General features: G+C 45.0%; 1 protein-coding gene across 5 annotated transcripts in view; it reads right to left on the bottom strand.

The window, feature by feature from the left end:
• Nucleotides 1-17,624, bottom strand: part of Nav2 (neuron navigator 2) — a 686,981-nt gene that overhangs the window by 356,399 nt on the left and 312,958 nt on the right. Inside the window, exon 1 of one of the 5 annotated variants that reach the window (XM_020171284.2) lies at nucleotides 10,207-11,320. The exons of 2 other annotated variants lie outside the window; for them this stretch is intronic. In XM_020171284.2, coding sequence (XP_020026873.1) covers nucleotides 10,207-10,464 — 258 coding nt within the window. In that variant the 5' untranslated portion in view covers nucleotides 10,465-11,320. Of the gene's footprint in view, nucleotides 1-10,206; nucleotides 11,321-17,624 lie in introns of those variants that run through there. 2 more of the 5 variants (XM_074042823.1, XM_020171288.2) reach the window with 2 other exon arrangements.

Below are 17,624 nucleotides of genomic sequence, written 5' to 3'. Positions count from 1 at the left end.
TTGATGACACCCCAGTATCTTTCAATTGGCCAACTCCAATTACAAGCAAACAGTGCTGTGGTTAGGAGTACAGGTTTAGAATTAAATACACCTGGGTCAAATCTTAACATTGTACCAACTATGTAGCTCAAACAAGGGCCTAAACCTTTCTAAGGCTAGTCTCCTGACTCCTATTTTTCTCATTATTGGCAAAATATGATCAAAATATCATCTCTGAAGGTCACTGTGAGGATTAAATGAGATTATATATGTTCAATAGTTTGGATATGGGTTGTTATCCCCAAAGGGTCACATGTCTGAGGCTTGGTCTCCACATGGTGGTATTGGGAGGTAGTGGGACCTTTAAGAGGAAGGGCCTTAGGTTACTGGGGGTGTGCTCTGGGAAGGGAATTCTGGTCTCCTTGAATCCTCACTAGGGCAAGCTGTTGTAAAAGCCTAAGCCAGCCTCTTCCTTGATCACACTCTGACTTTCTGTTTGGGAATGGTCCCTTGCTCCTGACATGTTTTACCATTGCCATCTGCCATGAGATGACATAGCCAAGGAGGACCCTTGAAAGTGCCTGTGCCATGCTGTTTGGATTTTTAGTCTCCAAAATTGCAAGCTAAATTTTTCTTTATAAGTAGCTGGCTTCAGGTATTTTGTTATTGGAATGCAAAGTGGACGAATTCAATACAGAAATGGCACATAAATGGTGCTATAATCACAGACCTGAAAGTTTCCTGTGATTTTCTAATCCTTTCCATTTTCCCAATCAGTTAAGAACCCTTCTCATTATCTCTTTCCAAGGTACAGTGGGGAGGGGGGGAATCTACCAGAAACTTTTCCCATTTACTGTAGCACTATTATCACATCCTAACAAATTATATGCCATTGAAGCAACCAAATAGCTTGGACATCACATCTAACCTTGTATGAAGGAATCTCCTTTCTCCTCTACTCACCCAGACCAGGCAAGTGTCCCTAACACCAGGTGGCAGAGAGCTTTGGTGATGGCAACAGCTTGTGCGTTTACCACTCTATTTTCTATGCTTGGCTATCCCTGGTCCTGTGACTTTCTCAGTCCATATCCCAAGAGGGAGTTTTGTAGGATCCACATGGTTTAGCCACAGCTTTATGAACACAGCTGTATTAGTCCCAGTCCATGATTGGTTGGCCCTCCATTGCTTTTAGATCTGTGGTGGCACATTATGGTGGGAACATGTGGTAAAGCAAAACTGCTTGGCTAATGGCCAGAGAGTGAAAAGAGAGAAAGAGGATGGAGCTGGGTCCTCACTATCCCCTTTGAGGACACACTCTCAATGACTTGAAGACCTCCTACTAGGTCCCCCCTTCAAGTTTCCACCACCTCCCAATAGCACCAAACAGGGACCAACCCGTCAACAGTGGCTCTTCAGGAACATTCCAGGTTCAAACCGTGGCACAGCTCATGCTCAATATTCACTTTCTCCTGTTTTCCAATTCTGTCTTTTATCCCCTCTTTCTTTTCTTCTGCAAATATTAACTAAGAGTCTACTATTTGCAGACTCTGTACCATCAGGGATCAAGAGGGATACATCTCTGCCTTCATGGAGGTCATGGTTTAGTGATATAAGCAACCACAGTCCAAGCTGGGGAGAAGGAGGTTCTAGAACTGGCTATGGGAACCATGGGGGAGACACAGTGGTAGTAGAAGGCTTCCTGAAGGTGGTGACATGAAGCCGGAGTTTGAGTGGGTAATGGATGGGAGAATTTAGTTAGGCAAGAGACCTAATAAGAAGGGAGAGAAAGAAGGTGAAAGCTGAGAAAAAGGAGTTTCTGCTCAAGTCCCTTACCTGCTCAGCACTTGGCAGGAGAGCTCAACCAGGGGTTTTAATTGTTTAAAAACTACCACCTGAACCGATTCCCAAATAACAGGAACTACTCTCAAACTTCAAGGAATGAAGTCAAGATTTTCATGCTGCACCAGAAAGGAGATAAGGGTCCTAAACCTGGTAAAACACACTCGGACAGGCTATTTTATTTTCTCTCCCCACTCCCCATTTGGATTCTCATGGGTTCACCATAGACAGCAAGGGCATTGGTAACATGTATCATTCAGCCAGGGCTTTGTTTTGTTTACTAACATTTGATTTTGACACATTGCAAACCTACAGAAAAATTGAAAGAATTGCAAATATATCTTCATGTAGCTTCACCAGTTGTTATCATTTAATGAAATTTGCTTTTTCTTTCTCTCTGTAGATAGTCTCACCTTTTTTTTCATGAACCACACACTTTACTTTTAAATATTTTGGCATTTATCTTCCAAGGAAAAGGACATTTCTTACATAACCCTGATGTTATTAACTCTGCTAGAACAATACTATCTAACATACATTCTACATTTGAAAACCTCCAATTGTCTCCAAAATGACCTTTGTAACATTTATAGTTTTGCTCATACAGAATCTGGTCAAGGATCTCTCATTGAATTTGGTTGTGACAGCTCTTTGATCTCTTTTCTAGAAGAATCTTTCACCTGCCTTTTTGTTGTTGTTGTTTTGTTTCAGTTTTTTTGTTTGTTTGTTTTTGAGACAGGATCTCACTATATATCCTAGCAGGCTGGTATGGAACTCTTGATCTTCCTGCCTCTGCCTCCCGAGTGCTGGGATTAAAATAGGTGTGCACACCATACTTGGCTTTTTTCTTCTTTTTTTAATCTTTCATGACGTTGACAATTCTGAAAATCCTAGGCCTATTGTCTTAAAGAATGATACATGATATAATCCATGCAGTAATTCTAGCAGTCTGGAGTCAGAGTCAGGATGGTCACGAGTTTGAGGTCAGCCTGAGCTACATAGCAAGATCCTGTCTAAAAAAAAAAGGAATGATCCACAATTGGAACTTATCTGATTACTTCCTCACACAAACAAATGAAACTTTTGAATCAAATTCCCCATTTTCCCCTTCCTCTGTCTAGAACCAACCCTGCCAGTTATCCTCAGTCATAAGCCTTAATGGGCCTTGTGGCCTCAGAGCACTTGCAATTTTATACATCCCAGAAGGATTTAACTAATATTCTTAAGCAACTAATATTTATTTAATATTAAAAGAATATTTTCAAATTTCCAAATTCTAGTCAAAGAGCTAAGCCAAAGGAAATTTTAAAGCAATTTACTTTTATTCAGGATTGACAATACCTTTTCAGATATTTTTTCAAAGTGCTTTTACACTTGCTATTTAAGAATCTTGACTTGGGGATTAAGCAGTTATTGGTTTAAATTCTGAGTACTCTACTTACCAACTGTGCTATTTGGAACAGTAGTTTCACCTTCCCAAGCTTTGATGTACTCAAAGGGCACTTAAGGAGAAAGATGCTAAAACAAATGTCTTGTTCATAATAATTGCCTCTATTAATCTTCACAGTAATGTTTCAAAGAGGGTAAATCAGGTACCATCCTCTCCATTTTATGTGATGTAACTGAAGCTTGGAAAGGCGATGTGACTTGTTGAAGGTCATACAGCAAGGTCAAAGAGACCCAACTAGAATCAAAGTTGCTGACTCCTGTAGCTGTCATTTCTAGTTCTTCTCAGGAAGCAGCATCTACCTCATGGGACATTGTGAGGATTAAATGCAGTGCCATATATCTGGTGCTATGTGCTTGATCAGTCTTGATGACTATTATTATAATTATTTTTATTGTGTCACCCTGCCATGACTAACTGATTTTGTTCAAAGGTCTCCCAAAGAACCCTGGGAAGTAGGCTTTTAATTATCTTAACCAAGCCCCTATTTCTATCCTCTTTTCCCTCTCAGCAAAATGGGGATGGGATGGGGTGGAATATCCCGAAATTCACTGAGTTATTAAGATTTCACTTGGAAGAAGAGATGAAATATTCTGAGGCTGTGGGGTAAGTGTTTGCAAAACACAAGAGAAGGTCTGTTTTTCCTAGGAAGGGGGCACTAAGTCATGAGTCATTCTTAAGGTTTTCTGTGGGTGACTTGGGGTTCCCAAACCTTTGAGTCACTCACTATTATCCAGCAGAGACTAAAGCACAGAAGCCTGACCAAGTTTTGTTCCCCAAATCACATGGCTCATTATCCCCGAGACATTCTAGGAACACATTGTCCATTTCTTTGGACAATGTGAACATGAGACAGGGTAGCCATTGAAATTGGCTCAGAGGCTATTGGTAAAACACTATTGGGCAGCTGGCCATGCCTTCGGGCATGCCTTAATGGTCAAACTGATCACAAGGTCTAGCTCCCACTCCATCTGTGCCAGCTGTAAGAGAAAAAGGCTTTCCTTCTGCCCTCAGGACAATAGCCATGAAGAAGTCCAGGCAATGGGACTAGTCTCTTTCTAGGCTGGGCCATCAGATTAGGCAGCTGTACTCAACCACCTGGACAGTGCCAGTTCACAGGAGGTCTCCCACAAGTTTTGTTTGCAGCAGATCCCTCAGGTTGGTTAGTCTTACAGAGATAGCATGTCTGGGACCAAAATGTGGAGGTTTCAATGAACAACACTGAATATAACTTCTTTGGATAACATTGTTCTTAACTTATTTTTGCTCCCTATTCAATGAAACAAAATCCTGCTGTGCTCTCTACTTTTATGGTGGAAGCCATCTGCCCTTCTGAGTAGTCTGCCATGTACTTTGGAGGCAGAGAGGTAGAGTGGAAAGAAGATGGGCTTGGGATGAGGCAGACATGAGCTAAGCTTGGCTCTGACCTTAAGTAATAAAAATATGCCCTACCTCATATTCCTTGCTTAGGATGATCCAAATACTGTGCTCAGCACCCTACCTGAAATATCTCACTGAATTCTCACAGCCAAACTGGAAGCATCACCATTTCTGCTTCACAGATGAAGGAACTGAGGATTAGAGATATTAAATAATTTGCCCAAAGCCTGGATTCAAATCCAGATCTGTTTCTCAATGAAGCCTAAGTTACCATATGGAACTGTCTCCAAGTAATAAATTCCCTTGACCTCAACTTCCTCACATAAAATGTCAACCATTTCACATTTTACCCAGTTTCTTATGTCTCAAATTAAATAATAATTGTATAAAGAGCACTGCAGTTGACCTGGCACGTAGCAGATGTTTCATAAAAGTTCCCTTCCCTGCTGCTGAGGTTGATTCTAAGAAATAAGAATTTCTGACCTTAAGCCAAAATCTTGCTGTGTGGTTTGGCTTTTCCACACTGACTTCAGGAGATTCACTAAGGCCTAATTAAAACACCTTTCTCAAGGCTATGTCCCTCATGTCTTGTGAGTAAATAAAATGGACACAGAGATTTGGTGCTTCAATTTGGTCACAAATGAAAAGAATATGAAAAATGGGAAGGAAACCTAGCTATTCTCAAAGCTAGAATTTGAGTCTTCACTCCCCCAGTCTCCTCTTTGATGTCCATGTGTGTGCTTACATGTGCTCAATACTTTAAGCTGTTCCATGTGTATATATTTGCCTGTGTTCATGTATATATGCATATATGCACATATCCAGAAGTAGATGTATTTATACATTGGTATATACACACATAATGAATCACTAAATAAGCCACCAGTACCACCCTTAAAGTGTCTTTAGAAAATTAACCCATGGGATAAGCAATAGTATGTGAACGTATAAACATTCTTGCCTGTTGGCAGATAACCATGCTACACGTTCCTCTCAAGAACTAAGAAAGAGAAGAAAGGGAATAACACAATAGCAGAAAAATGCACTAATCAAATCCATAATCAACTTTGATGATGGAGCAAGGATTCTAATCAAAACACAATGGGGCAAAGTTGCAACAGGTTGTAAGCTTGGAGCTGCACTCTCTTCCCAGGGGCCTCACCCACGCTTTCTTTTTAAACGTCTAAAACATTCACAGAGGATTTCAATCACTTCTAATTACTTTTTAAAAGAAACAAGTTGCAAGCCGAATGCTAGCTACTAAAACCAAGAAATATCAAGTATTATGTGAATCATTTTTTTTTCCCCTGCGACTGCTTCTTAAAAATAGGCTAACCTCTCTTCAAATAGCTCAGGAGTGTTCTTTATCTGAAGGTTGGCCAGAGAAGGCTTCTGAACTAACAAAGAGAGAATGTCTAAAACAATCTTTTGCACATGGTCATAATTTGTACACATAAGAACAGAGCAGATGCTGTCAACAGTCTTTCTTGGGAGAAGGCTCAGGATTCAGGGGATATGTGCTGCTGCAGGGCAGTTTGGCCACAGGTAGAGAACCAGCTCCAGGTTTGGGGAAGAAACTCCAGGTGAGGGTGTTGAAGGTTGATAGGGAGGATGCACCTAACAGCTATTTGCTGGCTGTCTTTTCATAACACTTGACAGAGATAGAGAGCAGGCTTATGAGCCAATGGGAAGTTACAGGCTAAGCAGAGTTGATGAGTTAGAAAACAAGGTGTGAGAACCCCCTCCTTTCTACTGTTCTGTTGAATATTTTAACCCCAAGAGAATTAATAACTGCCATTATTTCCCAAAGGTCTATTATGAGCCAGGTCCTTACTGGATACTATCTCCATAGCTTGTCACCACCAGCCTGCATGTTCAGAATCACACTCCAGCAGGAAACCAGGAGACATATCCAGTTCTTCAACTACAAAACCCCTGTTTTTTTTTTTTTCCACCTTTTAAAATGGGAGGTGCCAAATCCAGGACAATCAATTATTGTATAAAGTGACTTTCGCATCCTTCCTGAACCAATGCATGACCTCAATTGTCATCCTCCCCTGTTGTGCTCATTCTCCCCTCTTTTCCTCACCAGACATTCCTAACCATCTTTGAAGTCCAGCCTATCTTCTGCCTCCTCCATGAGGTCCTGTGGACTTCTGTAGCCATTGAGGACCTTTCCTTCCTTCTACCACATGGGTCCCCAGACCCAAGTACATCTTTTACTCTCCCTGGGTTACTCCCTGTTGGGCACATAAGTTATGCCTCTCAGCTAGACTGTAACATCTGCAAGGCTCAGGCTATATCTGACTTGTCCTACAGACAAAAAGGGAGGCAGGCACGAGTGTGGATGGATCACAGGCTTTTCTTGTAGTGGACTGAGCTGTGCTCTCTGCTGTGCCATACTCTATGACATGAGAAAGTTACCCTGTCTTACTGGACCTCACTCAAGTTCAACGGTTACAACCAGCCATGGTCTTATGAATCAGGGTCCACAAGTGATTAGGCAGTCTCTGTACAGTACTATGGTTGTACAGCACCATGGTTAAGGGATGGAGAACAAAGCCAGACTGTCCAAGTTCTCATTACTAGTTCTTCCTGTGTTATTCACAAGGTTACTGAACCAGTCTTTGCCTCAATGTCTTCATGTGTAAAATGGGGATAATTACACTTGTCTCATTGTCTTATTATAAGAATAAAATGAGTTATATTATGAAAAGCACTTAGAACAATTCCTGGCACAGAGGAAGTGCTATGTAAGGATTTGCCATTATTATTGTTGTTATTATTTTGTTATTATCATAGAAAATAGATGTGTCCTACCTGCTCTAAGTATTCTCATGAAGATGAATGAGAACATGCATAAAGAGCCTGGCACATCAGGATTGGACAAGTGCTCATGTCCTCCTCTCCTTATTCCACTGAGCATGGTACAATATGAAGCTTATGACAGAGGCTCTATAAATCCTTCTGAACAGATGGATACTTTCCCAAGGGCTTGAGAGAATAAGACATGTCTTTTCTCATTTAGAGGCTACTAAATCTAGGTTCAATATGTGTGTCTCTTGGATTAGCAGTAACGGTAGCTAATTTTACTGTGTTCCTTATTTGCCACACACTGTACTAAACTTATTTTAGTTTTCTTAATGCTCACAACAGTTCTTGGGTTGTTTACATCCACTTTTACAGATGGGAACATTGAGCCCAGAGAAGTTAATGGACTAGGTCATCCAGCTAATATATTACAGACTCAGGACACCACCAATAGCCACATGACTTTAAATCCTGTGCTATTAGCCACTGCACAACCCAGCCTTCTGCCTCAAATCCCCTGAATAAAAGGGAGGCGGAGGCTCCACGATACATTTGCTCTTGAATGAATCATTTCCTGAGTGTCTTCTACTGATAAGCACTAGGTTTTGGACTGGGGAACTACAAGGGGACAAGTCAGACACAGTTCTCAAGCCATAATTAAGGGACTTTTCTGGAATGTGTATCATGTCTGTCAGTGTGGGGATGACATATCCAAAGAAGGCAAAATCACTCTTGCCATAGTCACTTTGGTGTCAGAGTGGGGCTGTGAGCACAGGCATCTGCCACCTGTCACAGAGAAGAGCCCCCAGGAAGTCTGGGCACTGACAAGGAGAGGGCAAGCTAGTAAACCAGGACTGTCCAATGGAAAGTGGCCAATTTCCTTAACAGTCCTTCTAAACCATTCTCGTGGGCAGTCTGAGGCCGAGAGGTGGAGCTTGGGGGGTGGGGGATGATGGAGATTGTGGGCCAAACATGAAAGGAAGCAACGTCTCCAGGGAATAGGCCAGCCTAGCCCTTCAGGGAGAAGCTGAAGAGCATCCTCTTTCAGGGGACGGGGTGATGAATCCGCCCACTGCAAGTCCTCCAATAATGCTTGTTAAACGAAGGGCCAAGTGGGCAAAAGCAGAGAAGCTGCCTGACTATGAACAATCCCGCATCTGCCTTCCCTTTCCTCAGGCTCGAGGATATGCATCACACTCCAAGTCACTGTCCTGGCCTCCGACATACTGACCACTGTACCTCTTAAGACCTCCTTCCGTGAACGAAGGGGAAATCCTCACAGGAGGCACCCTGGCATTCATCCCCATTTCAAAACCTCCCTCCCCTTGGACAAACCCTATAGCTAACAACAGAAAAAGAGCAGAACATAGGAGCCCGGCAGAGACAGGGCCTGGAGCACTGGAGGAAGTGTACCCTTCCTCCCACACACCATCACTCAAAGCTGTCAGCTTCCAAAAATGTTCAGCAAGTGCAGCAGCAAGGGGCATGCTTATCAGCCTGGTGTGGGAGCTCAATCTGCTTGGAGGGCCTTCTTTAGCTCAGAGTTTCAAAAGTCTGCTTACAATTAGCTTCCTGCTCCAGCGCCTCCATCAGAAAGCCTAGGAATGTGTTGAGCACTAGCCTCTGATCAGAGAAAGCTCCAGGAGAAGGTGGAGACCGTGTCAGCAGAGAAGTGTGGGCCAAAAAGGTCAGCTGGTATGTTACCACTTCCCCCGCACCAGCTCCAAGCCACCTCCCTCTCTGGCTTCCCGCCTCTTCAGACCAGGACAGTCACATCCTTCAGGTCGGCCTGTCCCCAAAAGTCCCTGCTGACCAGCTGCCAAGAAAACACAGCGTGCTCCCTTCTACCAGAAGAGGGGGGAAATGCGGCAGGGAGGGCATGAGGCCAAGAGAACCTGATTGGCCCCTGAGGATTTCCTTAAAAGAGATTGCATTGCCAGGGCTTGTCACCCAGCCCAATTGGGTGATGCCGGCTCTGTCTGGAAAGGTAAAAGTCACCATTTCTCTTCCAGACATACTCCCACTCCCACCTTCATCTCCCCACTCACCCAGGCTACCAACATCAGGATCTATTACCCAGGAAGGAAGGGCTTAGCTTTGGGCCGCCATTCTGAGAAAGCCACCCCTACCCCCACAGCTAGCCAAGACGATAGGAGTCTCCTCCAACAGCCTGCAGTCCCAGCACCTTGTCGCAATCCCATCTCCCTACGGATGGGGCAGGGACAGACCATCTACAAGCCAGGAGGAGAAGCAGGTTCACTGCTGCCACACACACACACACACACACCCTCCCCACCTCCCTGTCTTGTTTTCCTGGATCTCACAGCCAGGCCAGGGAGCGTCCAACCCATTGAAGCATCAGACCATTCCTTGGCAGGGACAGAACCTCTGCAGAACCGACAGAGACACACTGCCTTTTTGGCGCCAAGCCCTCAGAAATGCAGGGGTTGACATTTTCACTGCTGCACACGCTTTTTGAGAACACCTCAGCGGTGTGCATCCCGCCCCCCCCCCGCCCCGCCCCGTGCGACACGCTGCAGGTTCGCCAGTATCCCTTGTCTAGCAGAGCTCCTTAGGGAACCTCTGGCACCCTGGCCACACCCACTGGCCCACCCACTCTCCTCGCGCATCCCCCTAATCTGCTCCCCTCTCTGCACACACGGTATCCCTTTCCCCCAGCTAGCCGTGCCCCACCCCCAAAATGAAGTATTCGCCTATCCTTCCAGTGCCCTGGCACACAGCCCTCTCACCTGGGTATCGAACCCGTTTTCCACCGAGCCGCTCTTCCTCAGCGGTGGCCCCTCCCCCGCCGGCTCCTGCAGCCCCTGCGATTTCAGGGGGATCTGGCTAGGGTAGGCGGTCTTGCTCACCTCCACCTTGCTTCCCAACTTAAGGTAGCAGGGCTGGGGTCCAGCCCGGGCCGGGGGCACGTGCAGGATGGGCGCGGCGCTGTGCACGGGTTTGGGCAGTCCCGACTTCATTTTGGAGGCTACCAGGATGGCCGGCATCTTCTCCTGGGGCTTCGGTTTTCCCAGAACGTCCCTGGCAGCTGCGGCGGAGGCGACCGCTAAAGGCAGCGCGGGCAGCAAAGCAGGCGCCGGGCCTCGGCCCGCGAGGCGCCCACCACGAGAGGAGGAAAAAAAAAAAAATCCCCGGATTGGGGAGCTCCAAAATCAAGCGACCGAGTCTTCGAGGTGCCTGGATGGGGTGGGGGATTGGTCACGGCGAGCTGCAGGTCCCACCTGGACCGATGCTGCAGCTGGGTCTCACGCCCCTCCTGGGAGGCCGGTTCAAGAGCTTTGGGCGTTCAGGGACTGCTGCCTCTGGCAATCTTCCTCCTGGGAAATCGAGACTTGGACGCCCATATTAACTTGTCACTGCATCTCCGAAGTGAGGAAGCCCCTTTGGAAAAAGACAAGAGGCGGCGGGGACGCACGCGTCCCGCTCCAGCAGCTGCGGTGTGAGCGGGCAAGGGAAGGAACGGACAGCAGAGGAAGGAGAGAGGGAGGGCACACGGAGCCCAAGACGTCTCCACCAAGAGGAGGCTGCCACCCTGCTCGCGAGCACCGCAGTGTCACCCGCGACGCAGCAGAGGCGCGGCGAGAACCCCCGAAAGGTCTGTCTCCGCCTGACAGTCAGTCACCACTGCTCAGAAGCCCCTCGGACAGATAGCACCTTAGCGCCTGCAGGTCTGCACATGCTCCGTGCGCTATAGCGCAGCAAGGCTGTGGCGTGGTACTCCGGCACCAGGGCGCGCGGATGGCGGGCTGGGTACGGCTACGCTAAGGGGCTGCCGCCGCGCTTCCCGGGAAGGCAGCGCTGCTGCTGGGCTCAGCCGAGGGGAGGACAGGCTGCGGCCGGCGCGGGTACGGCGCGCGCTGACAGCCCGGGCGGGTCCTGGTACGCCCATTGGTCCACGACGCGCCAATTGGCGGCCGCGGCTCTCCCTGCAAAGGGGGCGTGGTCTCAACTCCCAGCCGTAGCCGAAACTCTGGGGCAGCGCTTGGCCTCAAGTACAAAGCCGGCTGGTGGCCGCTGTGCGGCACGGCTCCCGCCGCGCGCCTCCGGGCGGGCCGACACCCCCCCAAGTCCCGGAGGCTTTCTTTTGAAAAATGCCCTTTCGAACGCAAACTCCCGCCTCGGGCCCCCACGGGCACGGTTCAGGGGAAGTTCGTTTCCCTTTTCAAATTGCGCTGGTCACCTTAACGGTCTGAGTCTTCCGGAGGCACGCCTTGCAGCCTCGCTGCCCCGCATTCTGGCTTGGACAGGGCGGGTCCTCTTCTCCCGTGTGAAGGACACTCAGGCCATTTCTCCTCTGCCTACTCTTCCAGGCGGACCAGGAGGGGGAGTTGTGGGGGGCTCTCAACAGTTTCCCTTCCAGCTTTCAAAGGTTGCACATTTCACTTAACTATTTGAAGTATTTATGGGCAAATACTATGGCCAGAGAAGCCTCCCGCCCCAAGACAGCTCCTCCTTACAACCTACCACAGACTGTAATTAGAGTGGCCTGAGGAAGCCAGGGAGGTTCCATGACCACTGTAGGCCAAACCTTGCTTGTGTTTCATGTAGGAGCCCCTCCCTGTCGGCGCCTTTGACCTACTAGCCCCACAGGTTCCTCGACTTTAATTCCTTGGAGGATTCCTCCTCACTCAGTAACTCTGGGTTCCTCTGACTCAAAGTATATGAAATGGAAGGAAGTAAGGACGATCTGAGCCAGAGCCCTCCCGATTCATGGATGAGGAACCCCCCCACCCTGTAAAATAGCCTGGATTTGAACTGGACAGGTTCTTCAACCTTGCGTGCATTCTTGTAAACATTGGGTTTAACCACATTTGTTTACCTAATGCCCTGGTGTCCGGCCTAAATGAGATAGTGCACTTAGCACACGTACCTGGCAATGTAAGGAACCAACAAACGTTGTAATCCTATCATTCAATTGCTGCTACCCCCTCACCCCACATCATCTCTAGAAGCCATTTTTCTCCTATCTTTGGGATACAGTTATAACTTTATGCCCACCTTAAAGCCTGATCTACAATGCTGATGGTATTGATTTATAATCATCCAGATACTATGGGCTGAATATTTGTGCACCCTCTTCAAATGCACATGCTAAAACCCCAATCCACATATGGTGGTGTTAGGAGGTGGGGCCTTTGGGAGATATAAATTCATGACTTTGTAAGGCTCGTGATGGAATCAATGCCCATATTAGAAGAGAGAGCATGGAAATGCTCTTTTCTCTGCCTGTCAGGATGCAGCCAGAATGCAGCCTTTGTGAACCTAGAGGAGGGCCCTCACCTAGAACCTGACCATGGTGGCAGCCTGATCTGAGGCTTCAGGTCTCCAGGTCTGTGAGAAATAAATATAATAAATAAATATATTTATAATAATTATACATTATATATTTATTTATATAAAATAAATATATTTATAATAACATATTTATATTCTATATATTTATTTATAATAATTAAATAAATAAATAAATATAATATAAGTCACCCAGACTATGGCATTTTTGTTATAGCAGCTTGAAGTGACCAAGATATCAGACCAAAGGAAAAGTTGTTTTAAAACAACTTCTGCAGCATTACCCTGGCCTGCTCCCTCTCCCATCTTATCTCTCCATTCATTCTGTATACAGCGACTTTTAGTCTAGGAGCAAATGTATACAGCCTCATATGTCAACCTGTTGCAGTTTTCTGCCTTCTCTCTGAAATTAAATCACATGTGGTCCATGACACTTGATAGCCCCATCCCATCTGATACCACCATCCAGCACCAGTGGCCGAGTTGAGAGCCCATCCATCCTAGACTGCAAAGAACCCAGGTAAGAACCTTAGGACATCTCTTTAGAAAGCTTGCTCATCTACTCACCCCAGCCCCATCCACTCCCAATCTCTTTTCTAGATGGTTCTGTGTGCAAATCAGTGCATGGGATGATTCCTGGGTTGTTTTGGAGACCCCCACACTACGGGAGTCTGCAGATGGTAGAGTGCTTTTATTTTGTTTTATTATTGTTTACTGGGGGTACATTGTGACATTTACAAAAGTTCCATAGTTGAATTCGCTCCCTCCATCAGTCTCCTTTATCACTCCTTCCCCCATTCCTGGAATAATTTCAACAGGTCTTATTTTTCCATTCACATACATGAGTACATAATATTTCTACCATATTTGCCTGCCTACACCCTTTCCTTATATCTTCCCCCCTCCCACTGGTACCAATCCCCAAACAGGACCTGTTTTTCTTTCCTGTTCTCTATTTTTATGAGACTGACGCACTGCCTACTGCACTAAGGAGGCAACTCATCTCTGTTTTTAGAGTGTTTGTTGACAGACTCTTGAGGAAATGGCCCTGACTAAAAGTCAAACAAACATCTAGCCAACCATTGGTTAATTAGTGGCTCAATCATTAATTCAAGAAATTATTGCGCACCATTTTTGTGCAAGGCTTTGGGCATATTAAGGAAATAAGTTGTGCTCTTTACTCTCATGGTGTGAAGGATGGTATAGCTACTGTTTCTCAATCTGAGGATCACCCCTTCTCACAAAAAACTGAGAGAGCTACCTCACAACCTAGTAGGGGAAGCAAACAGGGAAAATGGAAAATGATTAGTAAAACTGGTGTTCCAATTGAAACACTGCAAAATATACCTTGACAAAATAGGCATAAGGAAGCGCAAGTGTTTATCAGATAATTGGCTGTGTTGATTATCACCTCTCTAACAAAAAAAAAAAACATGAAGAGTAATGGAGAGAAATCTCTTCTTGTTTTCATCCTCAGTGCTGAAACCTTAAGAGCTATGAGTTCACTGTTACCTTTGGAAGTCAAGGAAGTCTTTGTTTATATATTGTCTCATTCCACAAAAGATTTCAGAAAGGTCTATATTCAATGAAAGAGTGGCTAATTACAAATAAGAAGAAGTGTAATTGTGGAAAGTATTCTTATTTAAAACTTAGGCTGTCACTGCTTTTGTCTCTTGTGGGCAGGCGAAGGCTGTGCAAATAAATTGTGTCAGTGGGAATATAAACCACACAGTACTTCCTTCCCCATTCAGACGCTAGTAAATGGGCAATTCCGAGATTCCACAGCCTTCTGGGCTGCTCAAGAGAGCCTCTGAGGGCTTGATCTTAGAGTCACTTCAGTGAGTGGCTGGATATCCCAAGGCCAGCCCAGAGTGCAGGGGTAAAGCAATATTCTTATCTGTCATGAGTGAGAAATACTCATTTCCTGGAAGAGGTTTAGTGGGAAGGGCCCCTAAGAATGGAGTAGTCAGAGCAATGTGAAGACGTTCAAGGAGGCCAAAAGAAGCAGAGCAAAGTAGCAAAATGTGTTAGTCTTCTATCACTGTGACAAATACCTGAGATAAATCAACTTGAAAAAGATTTATTTTGGCTCACAGTTTCAGAAGTTTCAGTCTATGGAGGCTTAGCCCTGTTGCTTTGGGCCTGTGGTAGCACAGTACACTATGGCACAGAATGTATGGTGGAACAAAATTGCTGTCTCATAGCTGCAAGGAAGCAGAGAGAGAGAGAGAGAGAGAGAAAGAGAGAGAGAGAGGAAAAGTCTGGAGTTTCATTAACCCCAATGACTTACCATCCTGAATGACCTAACTTCCTTTCACTAAATCCCACCTCCTAAAGGTTCTACTTCCTCTCAAGTTGGTGACTAAGCCTTCAACATATACCCTTTGGTGAACACTTCTCTAAACCATAGCACAAAGTAAAAGCATTTTCTTTTCCCCAAATAGCAAGAAAGCCTGATGTGCTTCTAAATACTTTGAATAAGTACGTTTTTCTCTTGGTCAAGAAGAATTGGAAACAAATAAGCAAACAAAAAGAGCTGAGTTGCAAATTTGGGTTTGTTTTGAAGTAGAAGGAAGAGAACAGGGAAAAGAGATAGATATGCATGAGATCCTAAGTTACATGGGAACAGAAATTCAGAGTGGATCTCCTCCCCACTGTCCTTGTCCCACCACTCAGTGAGTAGGATAGGATTATCAAGCAAGTTTGAATGTTTTTTGACAAGGAGAAATGTAAATAAAAGACGAATGCCAATTGTATATGTTGGCAAAGAGGAAAAATAGAAGATGAAAATGTGAGTACTTGGTCCACCCAGTTGGCTGTAGTTAGGGAAGCACTCATGGATTCTAGCAGACCTTGTATTTTGGGGTGGGAGTCATCTAGGGCTCTGCCTGTAGGAAACAAAGGTGGAAGACATGAGCTGAATATCTCCAGACTTGAGGCTGGATTCTACTTGAAAGCTTTTTTGGCTCTTGTTATTTTTAATCCTTACCCACTTTTTTCACTATTGCAGATGAGGAAAAAATTATAATCAATTGAGAGGTCTAGTTAATTTGACTTTAAACTGGTCTTTTAATAAATTATTCCATCTTTTTTATCATCCAGTTTTTTTCCTACATATTAGACCAGATAACCAGAGTTGACCCAGTAATAATGATAATGCTGAATTAAAACCACACTAAGATTCCACCTCACCCCTGTTAGAATAGCCATCATTAGCAACACCACTAACAACAGGTGTTGGCGAGGATGGGGGGAAAAAAGGAACCCTCTTACACTGTTGGTGGGAATGTAAACTAGTACAACCACTCTGGAAAAAAATTTGGAGGTCACTTAAAAAGCTAAACATTGATCTACCATTTGATCCAGCAATACCACTCTTGGGGATATACCCAAAAGACTGTGACACAGGTTACTCCAGAGGCACCGGCACACCCATGTTTATTGCAGCACTATTCACAATAGCCAAGTTATGAAACAGCCAAGATGCCCCACTACTGATGAATGGATCAAGGAAATGTGGTATTTATACACAATGGAATTTTATGCAGCCATGAAGAAGAACGAAATGTTATCATTCGCTGGTAAATGGATGGAATTGGAGAACATCATTCTGAGTGAGGTTAGCCTGGCCCAAAAGACCAAAAATCGTATGTTCTCCCTCATATGTGGACATTAGATCAAGGGCAAACACAACAAGGGGATTGGACTTTGATCACATGATAAAGCGAGAGCAAACAAGGGAGATATGAGGATAGGTAAGACATCTAAAAAACTAGATAGCATTTGTTGCCCTCAACACAGAGAAACTAAAGCAGATACTTTAAAGCAACTGAGGCCAATAGGAGAAGGGGACCAGGAACTAGAGAAAAGGTTAGATCAAGAAGAATTAACCTAGAAGGTAACACACATGCACAGGAAATCAATGCGAGTCAACTCCCTGTATAGCTATACTTATCCTAACTAGCAAAAACCCTTGGTCCTTCCTATTATTGCTTACACTCTCTCTTCAACAAAATTAAAGATAAGGGCAAAATAGTTTTTGCCGGGTATCAAGGGGGTGGACGGGGAGAGGGAGGGGGTGGGGGGGTTAAGGGAGAGGGTAGGGGAAGGGGGGAGAAATGACCCAAATATTGTATGCAGATATGAATAAAAAAAAAAAGAAAAAAAGAATGACAATGCTGATAAGAATGATAATTTATGAAGTTATTCTTACTACATGCCAGATGTTAGGAGTGTATAACATTATCTCTAATTATCACAATAGATAATTCATACCTCCCTCTTCCTGGTATGAATCCCCACAGCACTCCTGTGTGGTGGCACCATAACTGCATTTCACTGTTGAAGAAACAGGTGGGAAGGTTTGTGAATGATAGTGGTTTTAACAATGGAGTAAGGAATGAGTGCCACTCATAGGGATCCCTTTGCATGATGCCCAGTCTCTGAAACTGTTTGCTGCTGTTCACTGGGAGACAAAGACATCTTGGACGAGTAGTCCTCACACAAGAAGCGTAAGAGTCATCCATGGTGCTTGTCAAAGACACAAATCCCTATGTCTCCCCAGCAAATATAGAATTCTGGACCTGCTAGTCTGCATTTTAAATAAGTATGCAGGTGGTCCTCATGCATTGCTCGCAGCCTTGGTGGTCCATTAGAGTCACTGGGGATTTAAAAACTAAGATGGCTTGAAGAAAGACATTGAAGAAGACACCAGAAGATGGAGGATCTTCCATGTTTATGGATTGGCAGAATTACTACCAAAAGCAACCTATAGATTCAGTGCAATGTCCATCAAAATCCCAATGTCATTCTTCACAGAAAGAGAAAAATCAATCCTAAAATTCATATGGAGGCA

The sequence above is a fragment of the Castor canadensis genome, chromosome 1 (genome assembly GCF_047511655.1).
Source record: "Castor canadensis chromosome 1, mCasCan1.hap1v2, whole genome shotgun sequence".
In the NCBI taxonomy this organism is placed as follows: Eukaryota; Metazoa; Chordata; class Mammalia; order Rodentia; family Castoridae; genus Castor; species Castor canadensis.
The sequence above is the reverse complement of the archived record's forward strand: the minus strand, read 5'-3'. Positions and strand labels throughout refer to the sequence as shown.